The following is a 21,291-nucleotide window of genomic DNA, read 5'->3' as shown; positions in this document are numbered from 1 at the left end:
ACAGAAAAACAAACCACCCGAGTTAGTGGGGAGGCTCAAAGGTAGCAGGTCATGTACGGCAAGGTAGGATTTGTCAGCTGATAACTTCACAAGAAAGTAAAGTTATCTTTTACTGTTCTTTTTCATCCCATCTGAAATGCAAACAGTAAACCCACAGGCCGTGCGTCAAACAAAATGTTTAATAAAGTCCAGTTTGATAATCACCTGAATAAGATATTGCTAAAAAATTCAATTAAAATAAAACAAAAAAACAACTAGTGTTTGCTTCAAATAATTTGACCCAGACTTGATGAAAAATAAAACAGTAATACTGAGCTGAATAACATCTCCCAATGCAAAATTATTTAAAATAAAAAATTGTGAAACAAGGATATTGAATAAATATACAAATGGCTTGCCACATACTTGCCAAAGTGCCTGTTATATGATACAACTGCCTGCCATACACTCCTCTCCTCTCCCTCTGCTGCAGCTGTCTGCGGTCAGTGGCATCATACAGCTTTTTCTTGCACAGCTGATTTGAATCGAACAGGCAGGTCTTTAAGCTTCTGCGTATGTTTTTAAACCAGTCATTCTTTGTTTGGTATAGTTTGGTTAAAAAGTATCTTCCTCTGCTTCTTTTCTGCCATGCCATTTAAGAAAACATGACCCTGACCTGGGAGCAGTGATCACATTCATGTACAGCCATAAAAATAGTATGTAACAAATACAAACTAGAGCATATGTTTTCACCCCTTTGCTTTCAGCCCTAATCATTGCCTTAAGAAGCCAAATAAATAGCTAAATAAACTTCGCCCATAGGCAATCTGAGGGTCAAATGATTTCAGTAAATACACACCTGTTCAACATCAGTTCAACACCTTTAAGTAGTGAGGGCTGCTATCAAGCAAAAGACAGCATGAAGACCAAGGAACTCTCCACACAAGTCAGAGTCAAAGTTGTGACAACGTCTAATCAAGGTTGAAGTGTAAAAAAACATCCCAAACTCTGGCCATCCAATAGAGCTCCATTAAATCCATTTTTAGAAAATAGAAAAAAAAAGACACCTGCCAGGAGAAGGAAGTTCACTAAAACTCACATGGAGGCCATTAATCAGAGAAGCAACCAAGAGGCCAAAGGCAGCCATGATGGGATTGTCGGTTCATAGGACCACTATAATCTGCACAGACCTGAGCTTAATAAAAAGGTGGTCAGGGAAGAAAAGACTTAAAAAATACATAAATAAAACTGACTGTTTAGAATTTGTCAAAAGGCATATTAGAGGCTCTCCAAAACTGTGAAAGAAGGTGATGCGATCACATCAGACTAAAATTGATCTTTTAAACCATCCTGGACTTCACCATATCCCAAACAAACCTTGCACCTCTCATCATGCAGAGAACACCATCCCCACAGAGAAGCAGCATCATAATGTGAATAATGTTTTCATCAGCAGGACCTGGGAAATAAGTCAGAATTGATTATGAATTAAACAAAATACAGAGAACTTCCCAGGGGAGCATAATTTGAATCTTCCAGAGATTTGAGACTGGGATGGAGGTTCACCTTTCAGCAGGACAATGACCCTAAACACACTGCTGAAGCAACACTCATCTGGTTTAAGGAGAATAAATTAAATATCCTGGAGTAGTCCAAACAAAGTCAGGACCTCAGTCCAACTGAGAATCTCTGGTTTGATTTAAAGATTATTGGACACAAGCAGCAACCATCTAATCTGCAGCAGTTTGATCCTGAAGAATGGACAAAAACTTCAGTGATTAGATGGACCAAGATCATGGAGATGAACCTGAAAGGACTTGATGCTGTAACAGCTGCAAAAGTAGCTCTACAAAGTACTGAGCTTGAGGGGGTCTATTTCATGTAGGTTCATTGCTTATAATCAAACTGAAAATCCATTTTAATTCCACTTTGTTAAACAAAAAAATAGAAAAATGTACCAGTCAGGAGAATAACTATAAATCAGCACAAACTAATAATGATGAATACAGTAATACACACAATGCACAGATGCTGGGGCCAGTAAGAATCCACAGCTTAGTTTCTTTGGTCATTTTTAGGTTAGGTTGACATTATTGTTTACATTTTATTTTTTCTTTCCTTAAACCACAAAAATGCTTTGATCAAAAACCACACCAATTTAGTTTTGAATTTAAAGCAAACACAAAGTTATGATGGGTTGTCTTTTTTTTTCTTACAAAGTTTTGCAACTCTAAACATAAACTAATACCTATAAAAATCTTTCCAGATGTGTATTATAGCAGCAGCTGCACAGCTTCCACCTGTATCTCCAACAAGGAGACACAAACAGTGTTTCCTGTAGACAGGTAGTATTTATAGGACATCCCACATGACATAAAAACAGAATCAGCAGACATATGCAGACAGTACCTGCCTGCTTCTGCAGCTCATCCTGCAAAATAAACAAGTTTTGAGCGGAAATTAAATTTTATTGCTTGTCAGTGTTGTTGATATCTAAGTATGCTTTTAAAAGCAGCTCATTAAAAAGTGTGTACTAATAAAGTGGTTCAGTTTTTTTACAAAGTATATCAAGGATTTTAAAAAAGTAGAAGGAAGACCTTGTTTTAATAATCCATCATTTAACTTTAGTCAGCTAATATGTGAAAAGGGGCTGTTATTTGCTAAAGGATTTCTTAATTTGTAATACAAGTGCATGTTATGATAAAATTATATTAAGTCGTTTAGGCCTTAACAAAATTTCCTTTTGTGACTCCAAATAACAGGCATCAAAGTTGTGAAACAAAGAAGATAGGGGTTTAAACTAACTTCACTGAATACATAAATCTACAGCAAAAACTAGGTATCAATAATTAATTAATTTCCCAGAATGAAGGCACAATTGTCCATCACAGGGACACAGAAACAAACGAGACAGACAACCATTCACACTCACACTTAGGGACAGTTTAGTTACCAGTTAACCTAACATGCATGTTTTTGGTCTGTGGGAGGAAACCAGAGTAAACCCATGCAGGGAGAACTTCAAAGTCCACACAGAAACATTACAATCTTTACTTTGCTTTCCAAAGTAAAGATTTTTTAAAAGCTCTGTTTTGGTGTGAACTTAAGATAAGGGGCTTCTCAAAAACAACATGGGGGCGTATTTCACACATGCCTATTAATACTTTGTGTCCTAGAAACCAAAACAACAATGGAGCCATTTTTTAACCTGTTTTTCTGGGTCTGTCTCTTTTTATCCTGATTTTGTCACCGTCAAACCTTGACTTTGTGTGTAAATGGTTAATAGCTGAGCGAATCTGTACACTGTATCAAAGGAAAATGAGTTTTTGAGGAATTTTTAGCCAAGCTAAGAATGTTTTCTCTCTGGTTTTAAAAGTGTTGGTAATGTTGACATTCTCACCACCTACTGGCACAGCATGGGTATTTCAGCAATTTTGTAAAAATCATGTAGATGGAAATTTGTTAATTAACAGGAAAAAAAATGGAAGAGTGTAGATAGGGTCTCCAAAGCAATACTGTTGAAATAACATAGGATTTATATTTCTGACTTAAAAGTTAACTTCAAAATTGTGATGTTTTTTCCCCCTTGTATCTCCTTGTCAAGCATAATTCTAAAGCAAATCTGTTTTTCTACAAAACAACACATTTAGACTCAAGATTAAAGATGTTTTGTTCTATTCTGAAATATGGTTCAACTTTGCAGGAAAAACTAAGAGAAGATAAGTACATATGTCCCTCTGGAGCAGAATGATAAAACCTTTTCCCCGTTGTAATCTTTACCATCTCATTTTGGTCTTTGTGAGGCACAAACTGCTGTGTAAGAAAAGATTCCCACCAGACTCTGTCAGAAAGACGTCATGTACGGTACAAAGAGTTATTTACAGTGCTTTTGAATTAGAAAGTAAATGTTATAACTGTTTCTAAAGCCATGCAAACGTTACATTTTACATTTTATCGTGTAAACTTTTCCCACAGTTGCTGTCAAAAGTTAGATTATTGCAAACTCAAAAACTGAAACTCACACACATGCAGAGGTTCCAGATGTTGCTTTTATCTGAAGGAACAGCATTGTTCCTATTTCACACCGAATGCCTGCCAGCAGCTCAGCTAATTGACCTTACAGAGACATCTAGTCCTCACATCATCGACTTCACGGAGTCGTGAAAAAGAGCTTCACTGGGAGAACGGAGCACCAAATGTCCTGTATGTCATTTTCAGTCTTCAATTCCTCCCAGCCCGTTACTATGGAAACTGTGAGTTGAGGCGAGTTGAAGACTAAAAATGCTGTACAGATACAAGTAGCAGCTGGTGTGCATCTGTCCCGATCAACAGTCAGTGGCCATCACAGCAAAAAAGGGCCTGAAGACCTGACGTGGATGGCCTAAAATCCAGGAATTATGGGTAAGTTTTCACCCAGTCATTTCACTTTGTTTTCTGTGAACACCTTGTAGTTTCTACTCTATAATATTAAAACATCAGAGCATGAATTCTGTGTGCATTGTCTCAAAAGGCTTTAAAATCACTCACCTTCAAAATCATAAACAGCTACATTAAGCAAACTGTATTTAGTTTCATGTCAGCGTCTTAAATTCCCACTCCTGTGAATTGTGGAGTCAAGACATGAAGACAGGGAGTGTGATTACCTGTCTGATCTCCTCCATCACGGCTAAATATTTAATTCAACAATTTATTAACTAGAGTTCCTCATTCAGGAGAAACTAAAAGCCTGACTGAGCCTCTCGAGGCCCATCTGCTCTGCCTTCTGCTAAGCTAGTGAATAAACTCTAACTAAAATATGTCTTTTTTCATGACAGCAACAGAGAAAAACATAGTGTTCGTTCCCACTTTCGAGCATTAAATGATTTGTCAGCAGGAAAGAACAGGCCGCCCGATCATTTTATCTCTTAATCATCTAAATGAGCTATTCTGATTGATTATTAACAGGCTTTAAAAGGGGCTGTGGTAGATTGGTGGGCAGTGCCACGGTCTTGTAATCCTCTGGCTGCAGGTTTGAGGCCAGCTTGCATCAGGAGGGGCATCCTGCGTAAAACAATTGCCAAATCTTCCACGCGAGTTTGCTCACTGGGGCAACCCCTGAAAAAGGGAGTGGCCCAAAGAACAGCGGAGCATTATCAGGCTTAAAGATATAATTAAGATGTTTTAAAGTAGAGGTTTGTAGAAAGGTTATAAACATTTAATATCTTACCTGTTCTAGATAACTCTTTGAATGACCTCAGTTTGGCAAAACAGAGTTTATTTCATACTGGATTGATGAACTTTGGTCTTGGTCCAGCTCTGACCAGCTGTTAGCTCATCAATCCAGTCAGAGCTAAACTCTAAATTGAGGCTGACCAAAGAGTTATCTAGAACAGGTAAGATATTAGCTGGTCATAACCTTCCCACATAATTCTGTTTTACAAGATCTGGAGTTCATTTTAAATGAACAGGCTCTCAGAAAATGCATTCTTTGCCAAGACAAATGTCATCTCTGATCTTAAGGAGTTCATTCAGACAAAGAAAAATACTGCATTGAACGGAAATACAGAAACAGTTTGTCAGTAAATGTAACAGTGCAGGTAAAAACCTTATTGATGTGAATTTTCACTGCCACGGTGAAATGATTAAAACAGTGTTTGGAGTTTCAGGTATCTGCTGGTCAGCAGTGAGTGTCGGACTCAACTTCAACCCTGATTTGCACTAGATTTGGCCCTGGAACACCAGAACAAAAAGCTGAGTAAGACAAACAATACTAAATTAGCTTAAAGTGCCTGTTCACAAGTTTCATACTCAATGACAAAATAAAAGATTAAACATACAAATATATTTTTTAAATCTAATATTAAAATTAACGGCTGCATTTCCTACCGACCCTCCCTCTCCTTTGACTTGGTTCAGTCCAGCTCAGTCCATACGCCAGCAGCAGTGTTGTGCAAATTCACACTTTACAAGAACTAGCTAAAAGTTTGGCTCAGACAGGTTAAAACTGAACTAATTCATGTCCGTAGATCATCGCTTATTTTGTTATGGGTTTTCTGTAAATTATTCTAATTATGTATTTACCTTTTCTACTCCTAACAATAATAGATTAATGAAGACCACACCATCTACCTACTGCAGGCTAAGTGTGTGTGCACACTAATGAGTGAATTGTGGATCAGTAATCTGAACAGTCCCCATTATTGCCCTCGCAACCAGTTGCAGTCTGTCTGGGCTGAGTTCGTCATCACAAGATCTTCAGACTTTTTTGGGTCAAAGAAAAAACAGTCTGCACGGATAATTTTGCATAGACTGGCCACACAAATACAGATCATCAGCCTCCATCTCACCCTATCTCCTGCCCCCTGTACTGTTACACCAACCAGCTTCAAATCCTCTGTCACTACATCCATGAGTCTTCTCTGAGGTCTTCCTCGTCTTCTCATCAGACATCAAACATCAGATCTCATTACCTTCTCTTACTTCGTTAGAGCAACTGCAAACCTGACGCTCTCAGTTAAAAAGTTAAAAGAACAAAATGAACCAAATTCATGAACACATTTGTGCACAGCCACAAATCAAACAGCATTCAGCTGACAGTGAGTCAGACAGAACAGAGTAATAGAAACTGTTCAGTCATATTCTTTTGCAGGAACACAATACATCCACAAGTTTATAACAATTGGAAATAAAGCTGAATTCACTTAATGTTGCTTCGATGTAGTCATCAGTCTGGAACACAGGTGGGCTTGTTAGCCACAGCCATACATCTAGGCTGAAATAGAGCTAAATTTGGCCTAAAATTGAAAGTTTTGTAGACATCTATATTGAGTTTTAGTCATCAAATAAATGTCTGCATTTAGCTGAGGTTGGTAAAACAAAAGTCATGGGTACATGTCCAACTGAGCTACAAAACAAGGCACCACATCACAGCCAGTATTACACCACAGGACCATGAGCTCAATGCCAGCAGGGTAGTCCGAGTTGCAGTTTGTACAAAGACTTGAATCTTCTTAATTTTCTCTTTTTTATTATATAATCAAACAGCCATGAGTAGCTGTCAAGCACTATTGTTTTCATATTCATACATCTTGTCATCTGTGTTCTTTTTCCAATTCATCAATCCATCCTTCCACCGGCCAACTCATGCATCCATCCATCCTGCTTAGAGTCACTGAGAGGCTGAAGCCTATTCTATCTGTCAAAGGATGAGAGAATCAGTGTAAACACTTAACAGGTTGTTAATCTCATTTAAAGACTGGCACTAACACTACCACACTCATGCCTATGATGAATTTTATTTCACCAATCAACCAAAATTTACCCAGTGAAAACCCACACTTGCGTAAAAAAAAAAAAAAAAATCCCAATCTCAAAAATTATCTCAGTTAGATCCAATTTATAATCTTTATCTTGTTTGATCCTTGAGTTTCTTTTATAAGAATTACGATTGTAGTGTTTGGTCAGATTTATCTTTTGTAAGCCACTGCTAACAGCTCATAGAGATCTGGATCACTACAAACGCGGATGGTATTCATGATTGTATAACCAAGGCAAAAAAAAGCCTTATTATGTCAAATGTAATGACCTTAGTGCTTTATTTCAGTCTCCCACGCAACGGCACAAACAAAGGTTTGTCTTATACTGCTTTAAAAAAACGCCTTCAGCCAAGTACATTAGGTTGGAGGTGGGAAACTAATCTGTAGGGAAGTATTAAATTAGCCTGACTGGCAGAATTTAGAGTTTGCAGGAAGTCCACATTGCGCGGCTTGTACAAGCTTCCCACTTTATTGTCAGAAAATGATTGATTTGGAATATAAACGAGGCAGCCTGCACTGAGTTGAGAGAAGAGAAGAGTGCCGAAAAAAATCCCAAGAGGAAGTCAGATGATTGTCATTCTGTTTGCACATTCCTGTGTGATAGAGCTCTTAGATCTGCTTTTTTTTTCCCCCCGATGCACTCTGTGGACAGCAGGATATACAACAACACTGGAAGTTTACTGAATCAAATTAAGTCAAGTAGTGGATTAAATGCTGGTGTCTTTAAAAGAAGCTTAATGGTTCCCATCAGTGTGTCACTCCGTTTAGATTTCCTAAACTGCATTAGGCATAATGTTGTTAAGTGACTGTTTGATGCATACTGTGATGAGAACAGCCTTACATGTTGACCAGTCATTAAAATCTACTTGTGAACCAAACTAAAAGGAACACATTTCTGACTGTTCTTTATATGTACTCGGGCCAAGCTTCATGCTTTAAAATATAGATGAGCACCTAACTATCAGAGATGATTTCTGACATTTGAGCCTTCGGTTTCCTCCTCCACCCACCCAGAACTAAGGGCTCAACCTGATCAGGCTGATCTGTGATGACCCCTCCTGAGTTATCGACAAACCCCCTCCACCCAACACTTTCTGTCAGAGAGTCATGCTTCATGGGTTGCTCTGTCAGTGCCTTCATCTTCCTGTTCATACCGAAACCTCAGTGTTTTAAATTTCTTTATTCTCTTCTATTTGTCTCCATCTTCATCATACTCTGTCCATCAGTGTGTTGTCTGAAACCACTGAGGGTAGCAGGAATTGTGTGTTGCCCTCCCCACTGCTTCTCACGGGCCTTCAATTTTACATGACCTACAGGTTATGGACTGACTGACAAATGGGTGAACATGTTGCTTGTAGATTCAGTGTAAATAGAGGCTTTTTTCCCCTTCCTGGTGTATTTCTCACTTTCTCTTTGCAGTACTTCCAGCAAAAGCATTTGGCAATATTCAGGAAAAGTTCCAGGTTGAGTCAAATGACTAAATTCTCACTAGGTGGGCTCACAATTGGGTGAATTGTTTCTTTTTAAAAAATAAAAAAAAAGTTTAAAAATGCAGTGGTGAGGTAAAAAAAAAGTTTTACACTTTACAACTCACACAGCCTGCTGGGTTTTCAATCTTGTACTCATTGTTTTTGTTCACCTTTTTAAATGGAATCCTGCATGGATAAATATATGTAGTAAAACTAGACATGTTGTCAAGGCCCCAATTGGATATTGGATGATAGTCCTGTTACAATCTTTTTAAAAAAGCAGCTAAAACATGAATGTTGGGGGGGGGTTGTTTTTTTTATTTTTTTTTACTTTTTGCTTTTCCTGGTTTAGTTTAGCATATCCCATTGTTTCAGTCCATCTTGTTTGTTCCGCCAGTATTTCTGTTTCGAAGTTATTCTGTAGTTCTGTAACCTGTTCAGCTTGGCAGTCATAGGTTTCTGTTTTCCTGTCATAGTTTCCCTCACCTACTCTGTCTTGCCTTGTCACTCACCTGGAATCATCCCAGCTGTTCCCGTTCACTAATCACCACACCAAGCACTGTCAGTGTCAGATCCTCAGACATAATTACTTTGTTCAGGCATTGGTTTTGGCAACTGTTGCTGCCCATTAATCTGGGAAGGATTAAAGGTTATTTCTATACTATTCAGAGTCCATCAGTCTACAGAACAATTATTCAAAAGTGGAAAAGATTTTAAATAGCTGCCAATCTTTCCAGCAGTCTCAGCCAATTTACCTCATGTTCAGACCAGGAAATGATGAGAGAAATGACAAAAAGAAAACAAACAAGAAGTTTGAATGTAAAAGTTCAGGCCAGTTAGAAAAAGTCTGAGGACTAAAAAAATTGAATAAGAAAAGGATCAAAGTGATGCAGTGGTTTGGTCAAAGTCCAGAAACCTTAAGAGACCTGTGCAGAATTGAATATCTGTAAACCTTAATGAACTGAAGCAACGTGAAGAAAAAGTGAGAGTCTGATCAAGTCATACAGAAAAATGACTCTTGAGAGTTACTCTTGTTAAAAGAGGATGAACTTAGTTTTTCACAGCTTTACCATTTTGGCTTTTGGTTGCGTTTAATAATTATTGACATGCTGGAATCTGGTGTGTATTTTTGTAAAACTGAGGTTAAATTTCAATAACTGTAGAACCTGGGAAAGACCACACCTTTTTTGTTATGTCCTCATACATACAATTGAACTGATAAAGGGTGGACTTTGTTTCCCTCCTATGACTGAATATATTAGTTGTTAGAGGATAACTTGTCTGTGTGTGGATTGTTATTACACAATAAGAACATGTCTTCTTTACTTAAAAAGACAAATGTCTTTATTTAGCTTTTCCTTTCAGAAAAACACATGTAAACATCCCATATGTTGTTACTGGTATTACCAAATAAAGTACTGTGTTAACCTTTTTTATATCTCTGTATCTGTCATTGTGTATGTTAATGTTTAAAACGTTCGAATGTGTTCATTTACGTTCTTGTCGTTTCTCCAGTGTAAACAGGTTGAATCCCATGTTGTGCTCATGAGAAAATGTAGTAAACTATGAGTATACATGAACTCTGAAAGTATACTAAGTATACTACGTTTACTCAAGAGTGGCATCTTATTGTCCAAATCAACAGGATGTCAGGAGGAAGTGGTTTTAAAAGTGTCTAAGGAGTGGTGTAGTAATCGGTTGTTGTTGAGAAGAAGGCACCGATGTGGATGGAATATCAAGCACAGCCAAATCCTCTGAATGCATTGTTGTGCTTTCAGCCTGTTTCGGGGGGTTCTCAATTATTCAGAATTTTCCTGTCTGTCCATCATCATGAGGAGATGCCCAGATTTGAGCTGGGTATAACACAAGGGCTCTGTTCTGTGCAGAGGTTGATGTAATACAAGAAAATATGCATGAAATCACAATCTGGAGACAAACAGATCTGCCTCCTGGATTGAAAAATGTATCCAGGGATCTTTTCACTGTTTATTATTCTGTGGCAGAAAGTAGCACATTAAAAGCAACTCAAGTTGACCACAGTGTTTTTCAGTTTAGTTGAACAAAATGTTAAAATATAACTGCTAAAAGAAAGTAATAACATATGAAAGACAATAAATAAAACTTGTGAAAAGTGAACTATTTTAAACAACAGCATAAATACATCAACTTGCGTTTTACATAAGTCAAAAACCAATGAAAACATCTTCTGCAGAGATTTACAAGACTCAGCAGAGGTAAACTACTCTAAAGGTTTGGATCAGCCACAGCTAACACTCGATCACCTTTCTATTTGGATCTTGAGACATCTAAGGATAAAGTGGTTGGTAGAGCTGGGTGCTTTATTGGTGCATAAAGTAGTTGAAGTTAGAGTTGATGCCAGGAAATTATTGATAAAAGGGTTCTGAGAAAAGTGTTGAAGCATTTGTCAGCCACCTAAAAAAAGACTTTTTGCTGTAGACTGGCTCCACTCTGTGAATATGATTTGATGTTTAGTTTTCATGCTGGACTAAAAGTTTTGTTTTTCATAGTTTTCTTTGTTTCCTGTTTTTCTATGGGTGCTAGTACATAAGCACTGACCCACCCGTATGGCTCCTATAACTCATTCTTTCGTTCCTGTCATAGTTTTTGATTTGCTAATCCTCCTACAGTTTTGGAAAAAAGCCATCCAAAACTCCATCAGTCAAGTTGGGAATAGGATGCCATGACTTTTAGCAGCAGTAGCTAAAATTGTACAGAGTGAATGATAAAATTGCACAAAATTTCTACATGCACAACAATGGGATTTTGGAAAAATACAAAATAAAAATTTAAAAGCCCTCGTTGGAGCTCTATAGCTGAGACATATGTCACAGTAGAAATAATTTTCAGTTTAAACAGGTCACAAAAAGTTGGACTTTACACGGCATGTTTACATTTTTAATAGATTTTACACAATCAAAGTTTAAGTTTTATGATTCTTAAAAATTTTACTATGTTGAATATTGAACTTAGAGTGATGATGTCATACAGCTCTAACCTTGGCCTGTCCAAACTTTCCAAACCTTTTGCAACAAAAAGTCTTCCTTTGTCCACAATCTTTACACTTTCAATAACATTTGTACATTATATTTTGTCAGCTTAGATTATAACAAAAGTAGATCTTACATTACTATTGGGAATAATAGAGGAAAAGTGACATTTGTTGAAATATCAACCAGTAGCTTTATTGACCTGTCAAAATTTCTTTAAAAATTTACTAGCTATAATTATTGTTTTGCACTATAGTGTGGCAGATTGTGTATTGGCTCTTTGGCAGTACAGAGTGAGACAACACTAAAGTCTTTACGTCTTATCTCTAAGGAGTTCTTATGTTTATCCACAGCTGCCTCACAGCAGCCTTAAACCCTGTGGAGACAGCTGCTGCCACTGCTACATCACAGCTAACCACTGAGCAGTTATTCCCATCTAATGAATAAATAATTCAGGTCAGGATTATAGCAAGTTTGTTTAGTTTCCTAACTTATATTTAATTAAGTCAGCTTAACTCTTATCACACTTATTTCTTCTGGACATCCACAGCAATGTCAATAGCTCTGAGTCCCTAACGAGGCGTCGAATCCCCATTTAAAGGCTGATGACCTAGATAAATCTGGTAGAAAATGTAGGTAAAACAGAGGTTGACAGCCTCAGTCTTATTGGTGGGTGTACTTCCCTAACCTATGTCATACATCCTTCTGGGACAGCGATGGCAAGTTGCCGACAAGTGATTGGAAAGCCCTACATTTGATTTCTAGGTCACACATATGAATTTGACCAATAAAGAAAAAAGAAAACTAGGCCCCTAATCTCCAAACTTTTCCACTGAAGTGGTTCAGGGACCATCAGAATAGACAGGGTTTTTATTTATAACTAACCCATACATAATGCCTCATTATTATCACATCTCCCCGTCTGCTTTCCAGTATGGACCACTGTAGGCAGCTTTCAGGTGCAAAACTCTGTGAACCTGCGAAACAGGGCACTGCTCTCACCAAAACATCACCTGGTAAAAAATAAATTTTAAAAAAGTTAAAAAATATCATGTTTGTACTCAATAAGAGCCTGCAGTTGAGGTTGTAACAAAAGATTTCCAGAGTGCCCTTTTCAGTTCACTTTATGCAAGATAAAATGGTTTATTGTGCGAGTAAATAGGGCCTGACACTGAAATTTTAAACTCTTTCATTCCTTCTCAAACCTTTCTAACTCTCTGGTAAAGAAACTTTTAATTAAATGGTGCACTTTCTGGTAGTTGGAGCTCTTTTTTTAGTTTTTACCTGATTTTTATGGGTGTGCACTTCCTGCCCTGATGGATATGAGTGAACTGAGACCTCGCCAAAGGTACATTAAGATCTTGATGGAAACATTATTTTGTTTTTTAACCATTCAGTCTCCTATAAGATTATCTGCAGTTTTTACGTAAACACAGTGCTTGCAAAAAGCTCTTAAACATCCTTGTAAAAGGCTGCTGCAATACATCATCTGACCAATAAAAATGATCCAAGTAATCTTTTGTTGTTGTTGTTTCATTAGAAATAATGTTTTTTTATTTTGTATTTTTAAAGTGTATAGCTATTTTGATTCTCTATTACTTTCCTCTTATTATTTGGTAAAACACACACTAGCAGAATCACTTATTTAACTGAAAATGCAAAGAGGGTTCGCACAAACCCTATGAGCAGACTAATTTGTTTCCTCTGGTGTATTGTTCCACATCAGAAGGCAAACAACACAATAGGGAAGAAAAAATCAACTATGTAGCGATTCAGAGGGAATAGATCAGTCATAAATAAATGTATTTTATCCTGAGCTTCAGCAGAGAGACAAGTAAATTTGCACACCAATGATTTTTTTCTTTAACAAGGGCACAAACATGAGTCAAATTATTGTTCACTAAATAACAATTACAGGTGTAACGTTTAGTATGTTCAGACAAAGGTGGAAGCACTCGCTGTGTTGGCTAGTTTGTGGTCTAAAGAGATATTCTCTCTATTTTGAAGTAATGCACTATGAAAAAATAATTTCTTACCTGCTTTGAATAGCTCTTTGAACTGCTTCAATTGGGAGAAATAGGACTGATGAGCTAATTGTTAACTGGGGCAGGCACAAAATCAAAGTATATTGTTGGTATCCTAAAACAATCCCAATCTAAAACATTTTATAAGGCTTTAAACTGATGTTTAAAAATAGCAATATGCAGTTATTTATATAGATTTCTGTGGTCATTTAAAAGTGCAAATGAGCAAGAGTGAGGGGGAAAGCACAGCATGGGGTTAAATCTGAAAGAAACTTATTAATATTTCTGTCAAAATTACACAGTAATGCAAAACTGACTGTAGTTTTAGCTGATCAGTCCTGTCAGAATTCAACGAGTTATCTACGACTGGTATTAATTTGTGTTAACTTTTACTCAGCACACCGAAATGGCCAGAATATCCCTTGAACCCACTGTTATCTTGGTGTATTTCTAATCACTCATTTGTATCCTGTCCCAGTTTTACAGATGTTTCCAATCCCTGTTGCGATGCGAAGCCCCTCGACGAGGCTCCAGCTTAAAATCCTCCTCCAAGCTTTGCACCAAGGCAATGAAGGGTGCAGCAGGGACTGGCCAACGCCAAACCAATGGTTTTCTATTTATGGTCGCCTCACTGGGTCAACCAGCCGCCACCATGCCCCAGCTGGGCCCGTCTTGTGAACCCACAATCGATATCACCAAAGGGCCCTCTTCAGACAAGCCTGTTGTCGTATCACTAGTGGCCCACTTGGATGGTTGATGATTAACCACGACCACGAAATCTCAAAGTCCCCAGCCAAGAAGTCATTAATAACCAGAGACATGGTGTTTCTGAGGCCCAGAGAGCCCGTTCAGGTGGATTTAAAGCAGCTCTTGCATCAGCCTTGTCTCCACTAATAACAAAAAGAAAAACATGGAATGCCTCTGGACAACATGAGCAAAAATCTGATGCAGTAAACATGCAAAAGCTTGAAGTCTGTGTTTCTCTACAGAATAAAAGAAATGTACTGGTCGTGCCAGGAGGGAGCTTTAAACTATTTTGCAGAAAATGCAGTGATTATAGCAAAAGGGGATTCATGAGGATCATTCTTTTGTGCAATATCTGAGCTACAGATATGGTAAGGTATTCATTCTAATGAAATATCAGAAAGTGTAGAGGAAGAAAAAATTTATTTTTGTACTGATGTCTTACAATAATAAATTAAAGGTGAAGAGCGCTGGTTGTTTATTACCTAAAACATTTAAAAAGTTTTACAAAACTCAGACAAGATTCTTCGAAAAAAAAAAAAAGAATGTAAGCACAACAAAATATTTTTACTGGCAATTACTTTAACATTTTAGTCTTTTAGGTTTTAATTTTGCTGCAAGTCATTTTAGTTTTGCTCCTTTTATTTTGTAAGAAATGAGCCGGTTTTAATGAGTGACTTGTTCTACACGCAGCATTGCTATTGTAGCATGCTAATGACATTAAAACTGTTCTTTTTAAGGTAATTAAGGTTTGAAATATTGAAATTTGAAATATTTTTGGTAGATGTTTAAATAATGATACAAACGATTGAAAGTGGCTTAATCTCTGACAGATAGAATAATGAAGTACTAACAACCAAATGAAAAGGCTTTTACAACAAAATGTTTTAGTTTTATATAAATATATTATGGATGGAATGAGTTTGGTATGTAGATACTATTTCGGTGCAATGGCAGCATCTTTTTGATACCAAAGTAGAGGAGATTTTAATATTTTGTTCAATAAGACTTTTTTATTCTGATGTGACAAATGGATTTCTCACAAAGTGGTAGGTGCTGTATGAAGGACAGGTTGGAAATGTGGACTGTGTGCCAAACTTTGATTTTAGGAGTGTAACAATACATCAGACCAAACCATCACAGTACTGATGCATGAAATCAGACCAAGAGAATGAGTTTTTTGTCTGTTGAGACGGAAAGGATAAGATCTAAAGCACTCTACACCAAAGCAAAGCAAGAACGGCTGCTTTAGATTTCACGCAAAAGCTTGAGGACTTGCCTTTTTTGTTTGTTTATTTCAAAGAAGTGTAGAAAAGTTTCGTGTTCCAGGAGATCTACAGCAGCAGTGGAGAATGAAAGGTAGATGTATGGAAAGCCAAATGGGTCATAATTCACATCCTTCAAAATGCCCTTGAGGATCTAATAAACGCTGTTAAATGTGCCACCAGGTGTTTCACTTAGCTAAGAAGTTAGGTGTGCTTGAATAACCACATTTTACTGTATTTATTTCACATTTTGAAATGGTAATCAGTAATGTATTGCCTTCATTAAGTCAAGGCTAAATTAACAAAAACTAACACTTTTTCTTGTACTGTTTTGTAACAAAAAACATACTTTTTTTTTTTAGTCTATCAAACAATTTTTGACAAATGGACACTGTAGGATGCTGTTACAGCTCAGATTGGATAAATAAGACACGATAATATGAGTTATTTTTATCTATAACAACTAAATATTAGTTATAATATGAGATATTTCTTTTTGTCTCTGCTTCTGGGTTATGAACTATTTAAAATATATAAAATCAACAAACAAAACACACAAAAATATTTTATTTTGAATTTGTTTTCTGTTTCTGTTTCTGTTTCCCATTGTACCACATCTATACTGAATTGTGATTTAATGGTACTGTTACATCCCTGAAGATAAACGATGAAGTGTTGTTTACAGAATGTCACCACTGAAAATGTGGACAGTAAGAGCAATGCTCTGTAAATAAACAAAGTTTTTTCCTCACATTTATATGATACAGTGCATTTATTTTGTTTCCTTTTTTATTAATGTTATTTGTGGATGGTATTATTTAGAATGAGAGCCCTATCTAGTAATTAAATCAGTATGTCAAAAACACAAAAAGGCATCTGGTAGAGCAAAGTAGACTAAATCTACAGAAGCACCAGCTTTTATATTGCTGTCAGTTTTGCATTATAAGAGTATTTTAGCAGAAATGAGTGCTTCTGGCTGTAGCATTTCCACTGGTTGCAGTGAAAATGTTTAAAGCCAGCTGACGATGCTATATGCACTCAGATAACTAGAGTTTTCTATGTAAATACCGGTAAACAGCTAATGCTTCATAACTTTTCCACAAAAGCTAACTTTAGAAAATCTTAAGTCTTGTTTTAACAAATTAAAACTGACACAACGAACATTACACCTGTTCAGGGTGTCCCCCGCCTCTCGCACAGTAACTGCTGGGGATAGGCACCAGCTCCCCACAACCCAGAATGGAGAAGTGGGTAAAGAAAATGGATGGATGGATAGACAACGAACATTACATATATTATATATTATTCAAAACATCCACAATGACTGCTGAAAATAAGCTTAAGCTTAAGAGGGTTTTCATTTTCAAGCTGAGACTTCTAACTTCTTATTTTTCCAGTGGCCAGGATGGAGGACGTGTTTGGAGTGGAGGTAAATGAATTAAAACATGAAGTATATCAAGTGCACTCAAAATGAAGCCACAAAAGACATGTATCTGGCAACACTGCAGGAAAGCACAAATACAAATTATTTTTATGATCCTTCTTCTGATGAGCTGTGGATTTAGGAAGCCTATGATAAACCTAGATAAGTCATTGTACCCTTAGAAAACAGCCAAGGTACATGTTTGATTGATGATGTAGATTTCTTTGGTCTACATGTTTTATGTTCATTCAACAAGTTAATTACACATATAAATAGACTAAAGTGGCTGTAGTATTAAATTCATAATTACCACTGAAGCACTTTGGCAGAGGTGCAGTCGAACTGACTGGCACTTTCAGATTAACAGATCCTAACAGATCGTTGTTGAAAAGATGACCTCTCTGGGTGTCGATGAATCCAAACCAAAAGGTTTGGAAGATTTTCACAAACTAACCCATTCTGAGTTATTCTGTTCCAGGCCTCAGGGCACCTTTAGGGATGATCTGCTAATTGCTTGTATGTAATACTTGGCTCTTGGTCTCCACTGTTTACAACAAAACCCCTGGTGACTAGAGATAAGAGGTACCTGAATACATGAAAATATGCAAAACGGGACATTTTCATTCTAGAGTCATCGTTTTCTGTCAAATTAAACCACCTGTGACCCTGGAGCTGCACAGATGTCCACAAGTTTCTTTTTCTATGTAAAATATAAGAGTACATATTGACTAGAAATCTTGGTGCAGTGTAATTTGGAGCAATGGTATATTTTCAACCAGTGGTTTCTATTTTTGAAGCTCTATGCCATTACAAAACAAAGACAAACAATAAATTACAAAAGATCTTGAACAAAAGGTTCATCACATTATTGAATTTGTATGTAAGGTCTCAAGGTTTTTTCTTAAAAATAAGCCTACAGAGGTGCAATCACAATAATACAAAATTAAAAATTGAGAAGTTGTGTAAAATGTAAAAAAAAAACTGAATGATTTGCAGATCTTGGAAACCAATATTTAATTCACAGTCAAACAAAATAAACATGTCAAATGTTTAAAATTAGAAATTGAGCAATTTTTAGAGTAATGTTGAAATAAATGCTAGCAACACAGCTGGAGTAGCATTTTCAAAGTTCAAGTTCAAAGTTGATTATTTGCCTCCCATGGGAGAAATTTTGTTTGGTATAAAAAGGGCACTGCTGCACAGCAATAACACATTCAAGATAAAACGACCACAGAACAATAAGACAATAAAGGTTATGTAATAAAAACATGACAATAATATTAACAAACTTCAATGTGCAAATATGCTAACTTTAAAAGAGGCTGCAGAATTAGCCTTGCGTAATTGAGTGAATATTAAGATTTAATTTGTTTATTGACAACTTTAATAGACAGGAAAAAATTACTGTTTGTGTCTGTTAAATTTACATAGGGGAACCCTGTGCCTGCTCCCTGAGTGTATATTCTGTATGTAAAACATGAGAGCTGTCAGGTAAGATGTTGTTTTCCTGTGAAATACCTGCCCAGTCCAAAAGCTCATGGAGTTTAAGAGGAGTGTGACTAATGATCTTGCCTGCTGTTCCTATTAGATGGTAATTTTGAGTTTTAGATTTCACTGTTAGGTGTCCAAACCAGCTGGTGATGCCATACCGAAGAATGGTCTCTATTGTTGCTGTGTAGAAAATTAACATTATGTTTTTGCAAACACCAAAAATACTTGTTTTTGCAACTAATTATGTTAAATGGTAACAGGTCAACCACTAATAACAATAAAACAAACAGTGATAGTGTTCATGTCATGGCTAATAAGGTACTAACTACATATAACTATTTGACAAATCATCACTTCAAAAATGAACAAACTATCCATTTAGACCAGTATCTTACAAGTGACTAGTTTTCAAACGGTATTTGCAACAGTCTCAAAATCATCTTGAAACATTTGTTGGTGCTCTTGACTTCACCACTTTAAATTTTGAACACATTCAAAAAGGAATTTGTGCAACAAAATGCCTCTCAAAACAGTCATGGAGTTTTACGCAGGCATCTCAGAGCCTTCTCTGGTTTTAAGCAGGTGTCTCCAACCGGCTTGCTCTTTGCTCGGCGTAGCGCAAAAATTATTTTGTAAAAGTTTGTATATCAGAGAGATGTTGTAAGGATACTATGCATCTAATCATGTCTGAGGTCTTCTTTATTAAATTCAGTGTCCAATCTTTGCACAAACAAATACATGAAAAACTTTACTCTTTTGTTTCATCACCTTCACAGCCCTGTCTGAATAAAACATAGGAAGCATTAACAAGAAAGGGACTAATGTGTGAATAAATAATGCTTCCCCTTTCCCAGACCAACAGACTGATGAACTCATTAATGTTACAAATGAGGCTTAATTATGGTGAGGAACATACAACTATTAGTAAATGTGCCCTTACATGAAGTCTTTAGTCTGAATATGTGAAACTTTGTTCTTGCTGCAGATGCAGGCGATGAGTGGAATAGCTCTCTTATAACTATATAATGTCCAGAATGTGTAGGGTACATTCCTTTATATTTTCAGCATTTGTTGCCTTTCTATTTCTTATCTTGCTGAATGCAATATCTGTGAAATGACAACATTGTACAAGACTGTGTACAGTTCACACAGCGACTCTCCTTAGCTGCAAAGTAAGAACTAGAATTTGATTTTAATAGACACTAATGTAAGATCTGTCTCCTTAGATCAGGGCTAATAAGGGTTGCCTCCTTAGATTAGAGCTAATAAGAGTTCATTTACTGAGTGAAAACTCAGTAAAAGTTTAGTTTTGCCCTGGATGTATAATTACTTAAATGAGACTGTCGAAAGTTTGACATCTTTTAGCAGCTTAGCTTTTAAAATCAGAACAGACATTTCACAGAAAAGTAAAAGTTGCTCAGTTTTCAACTCACTCATTTGTTACACCAGAAATAAAAACAATGTGACATTGGTGTGTGCTACAACACCTTGTGCTGCTCATGACTGCAAAAAATGTATCATTAGAAGCTCCAGTTGTTCTGAAAATATCAGCACTTTTTTTTCAGTGTATTTGATCAGGGACGTTACATAATGCACAGTGTTACAAACAATGAAATTGTTGCTTTGTATGTGGGACTTTGAGCCTGTGGCTAATTTGCAGACCCAGACACTGGTTAGGCTTTTAAAGGAAACTAAACTTCTAAAACTAATAAAATGAAAACACAAACTCCTTAAAAAACTGGACAATAATAACAAAGAAACATACATTTAAAGTTAATACAAACAAGAAAAACATAGGAAACAACAAAGAAAATGAAAAGCATGAACCAGTGTATGTAAATACTAGTGTATCTTGTTCTAAATCTGTTTTGGTTTGAGTCTTCTTTTACCTGAAAATTACGTTTTCGAAATCTTTCAAATGTCAAGGGCAAACGCTGAGACAAGGTTGTACTAAAACTTCAGTCTGAGTCAAACGTGCAGTCAGATGGATATTTTATAATCAGCAGCTTATTTGGGATAGTCAGTTTCTACTATCGGTCTTCTATTTACACACACGTATACATCCTACACTACACCAGATATTCATTAAAGCTGAGCTTGCCTCTACCGTTCACACACAAACTGAGATTTTGTCAAGAAAACGGATATAAAAAACACCCTCCAAGATGGAGATCTTTAGAAACTTTATTTTTGATGCATCTTAGACCTAAAACATGCATATTTTGTTTATTTCTACTTTGTTTGGTTTAAGAAACCACAACAACAATGGAGTAGTTTCTCTGCAACTGTCTTGCTTTGTCCTGATCCTGTCACCATTAAACTTGGATCATGTGCTGAAATAGTTCAAAACAGAAGAAATTTCTAAACAATATCAAAGATTTTCAAAAGATGTTTTTTAAAAAGTATCTGGGAAGCTTATAAGTTTAAGCTGTTCAGCCGTTAACATGGGACAGGCAGTTTCATCATCTTAACCAAAATTCCTCTTAAACCTGTTTGAGTGATTTCATCTAATAGGGCCTGGAAATTGATTTTTTTCCACAACACTGGTGTCAACTCTCAGACATTCAGTACATGGTGAATTTCCCCCCAAAAG

General features: G+C 36.5%; 1 protein-coding gene across 1 annotated transcript in view; it reads left to right on the top strand.

The window, feature by feature from the left end:
• LOC108238234 (vertebrate ancient opsin) overlaps window positions 1–16,537 on the top strand; it is an 84,005-nt gene extending 67,468 nt beyond the window's left edge. The window contains exon 5 of the mRNA XM_037981735.1: window positions 14,254–16,537. Coding sequence (XP_037837663.1) covers window positions 14,254–14,532 — 279 coding nt within the window. The 3' untranslated portion in view covers window positions 14,533–16,537. The remainder of the gene's footprint in view (window positions 1–14,253) is intronic.
• The last annotated feature ends 4,754 nt before the right edge of the window (window positions 16,538–21,291 follow it).

This window comes from Kryptolebias marmoratus, linkage group LG20 (genome assembly GCF_001649575.2).
Source record: "Kryptolebias marmoratus isolate JLee-2015 linkage group LG20, ASM164957v2, whole genome shotgun sequence".
NCBI lineage: Eukaryota > Metazoa > Chordata > Actinopteri > Cyprinodontiformes > Rivulidae > Kryptolebias > Kryptolebias marmoratus.
This window is presented reverse-complemented; position numbering and strand designations above follow the sequence as displayed.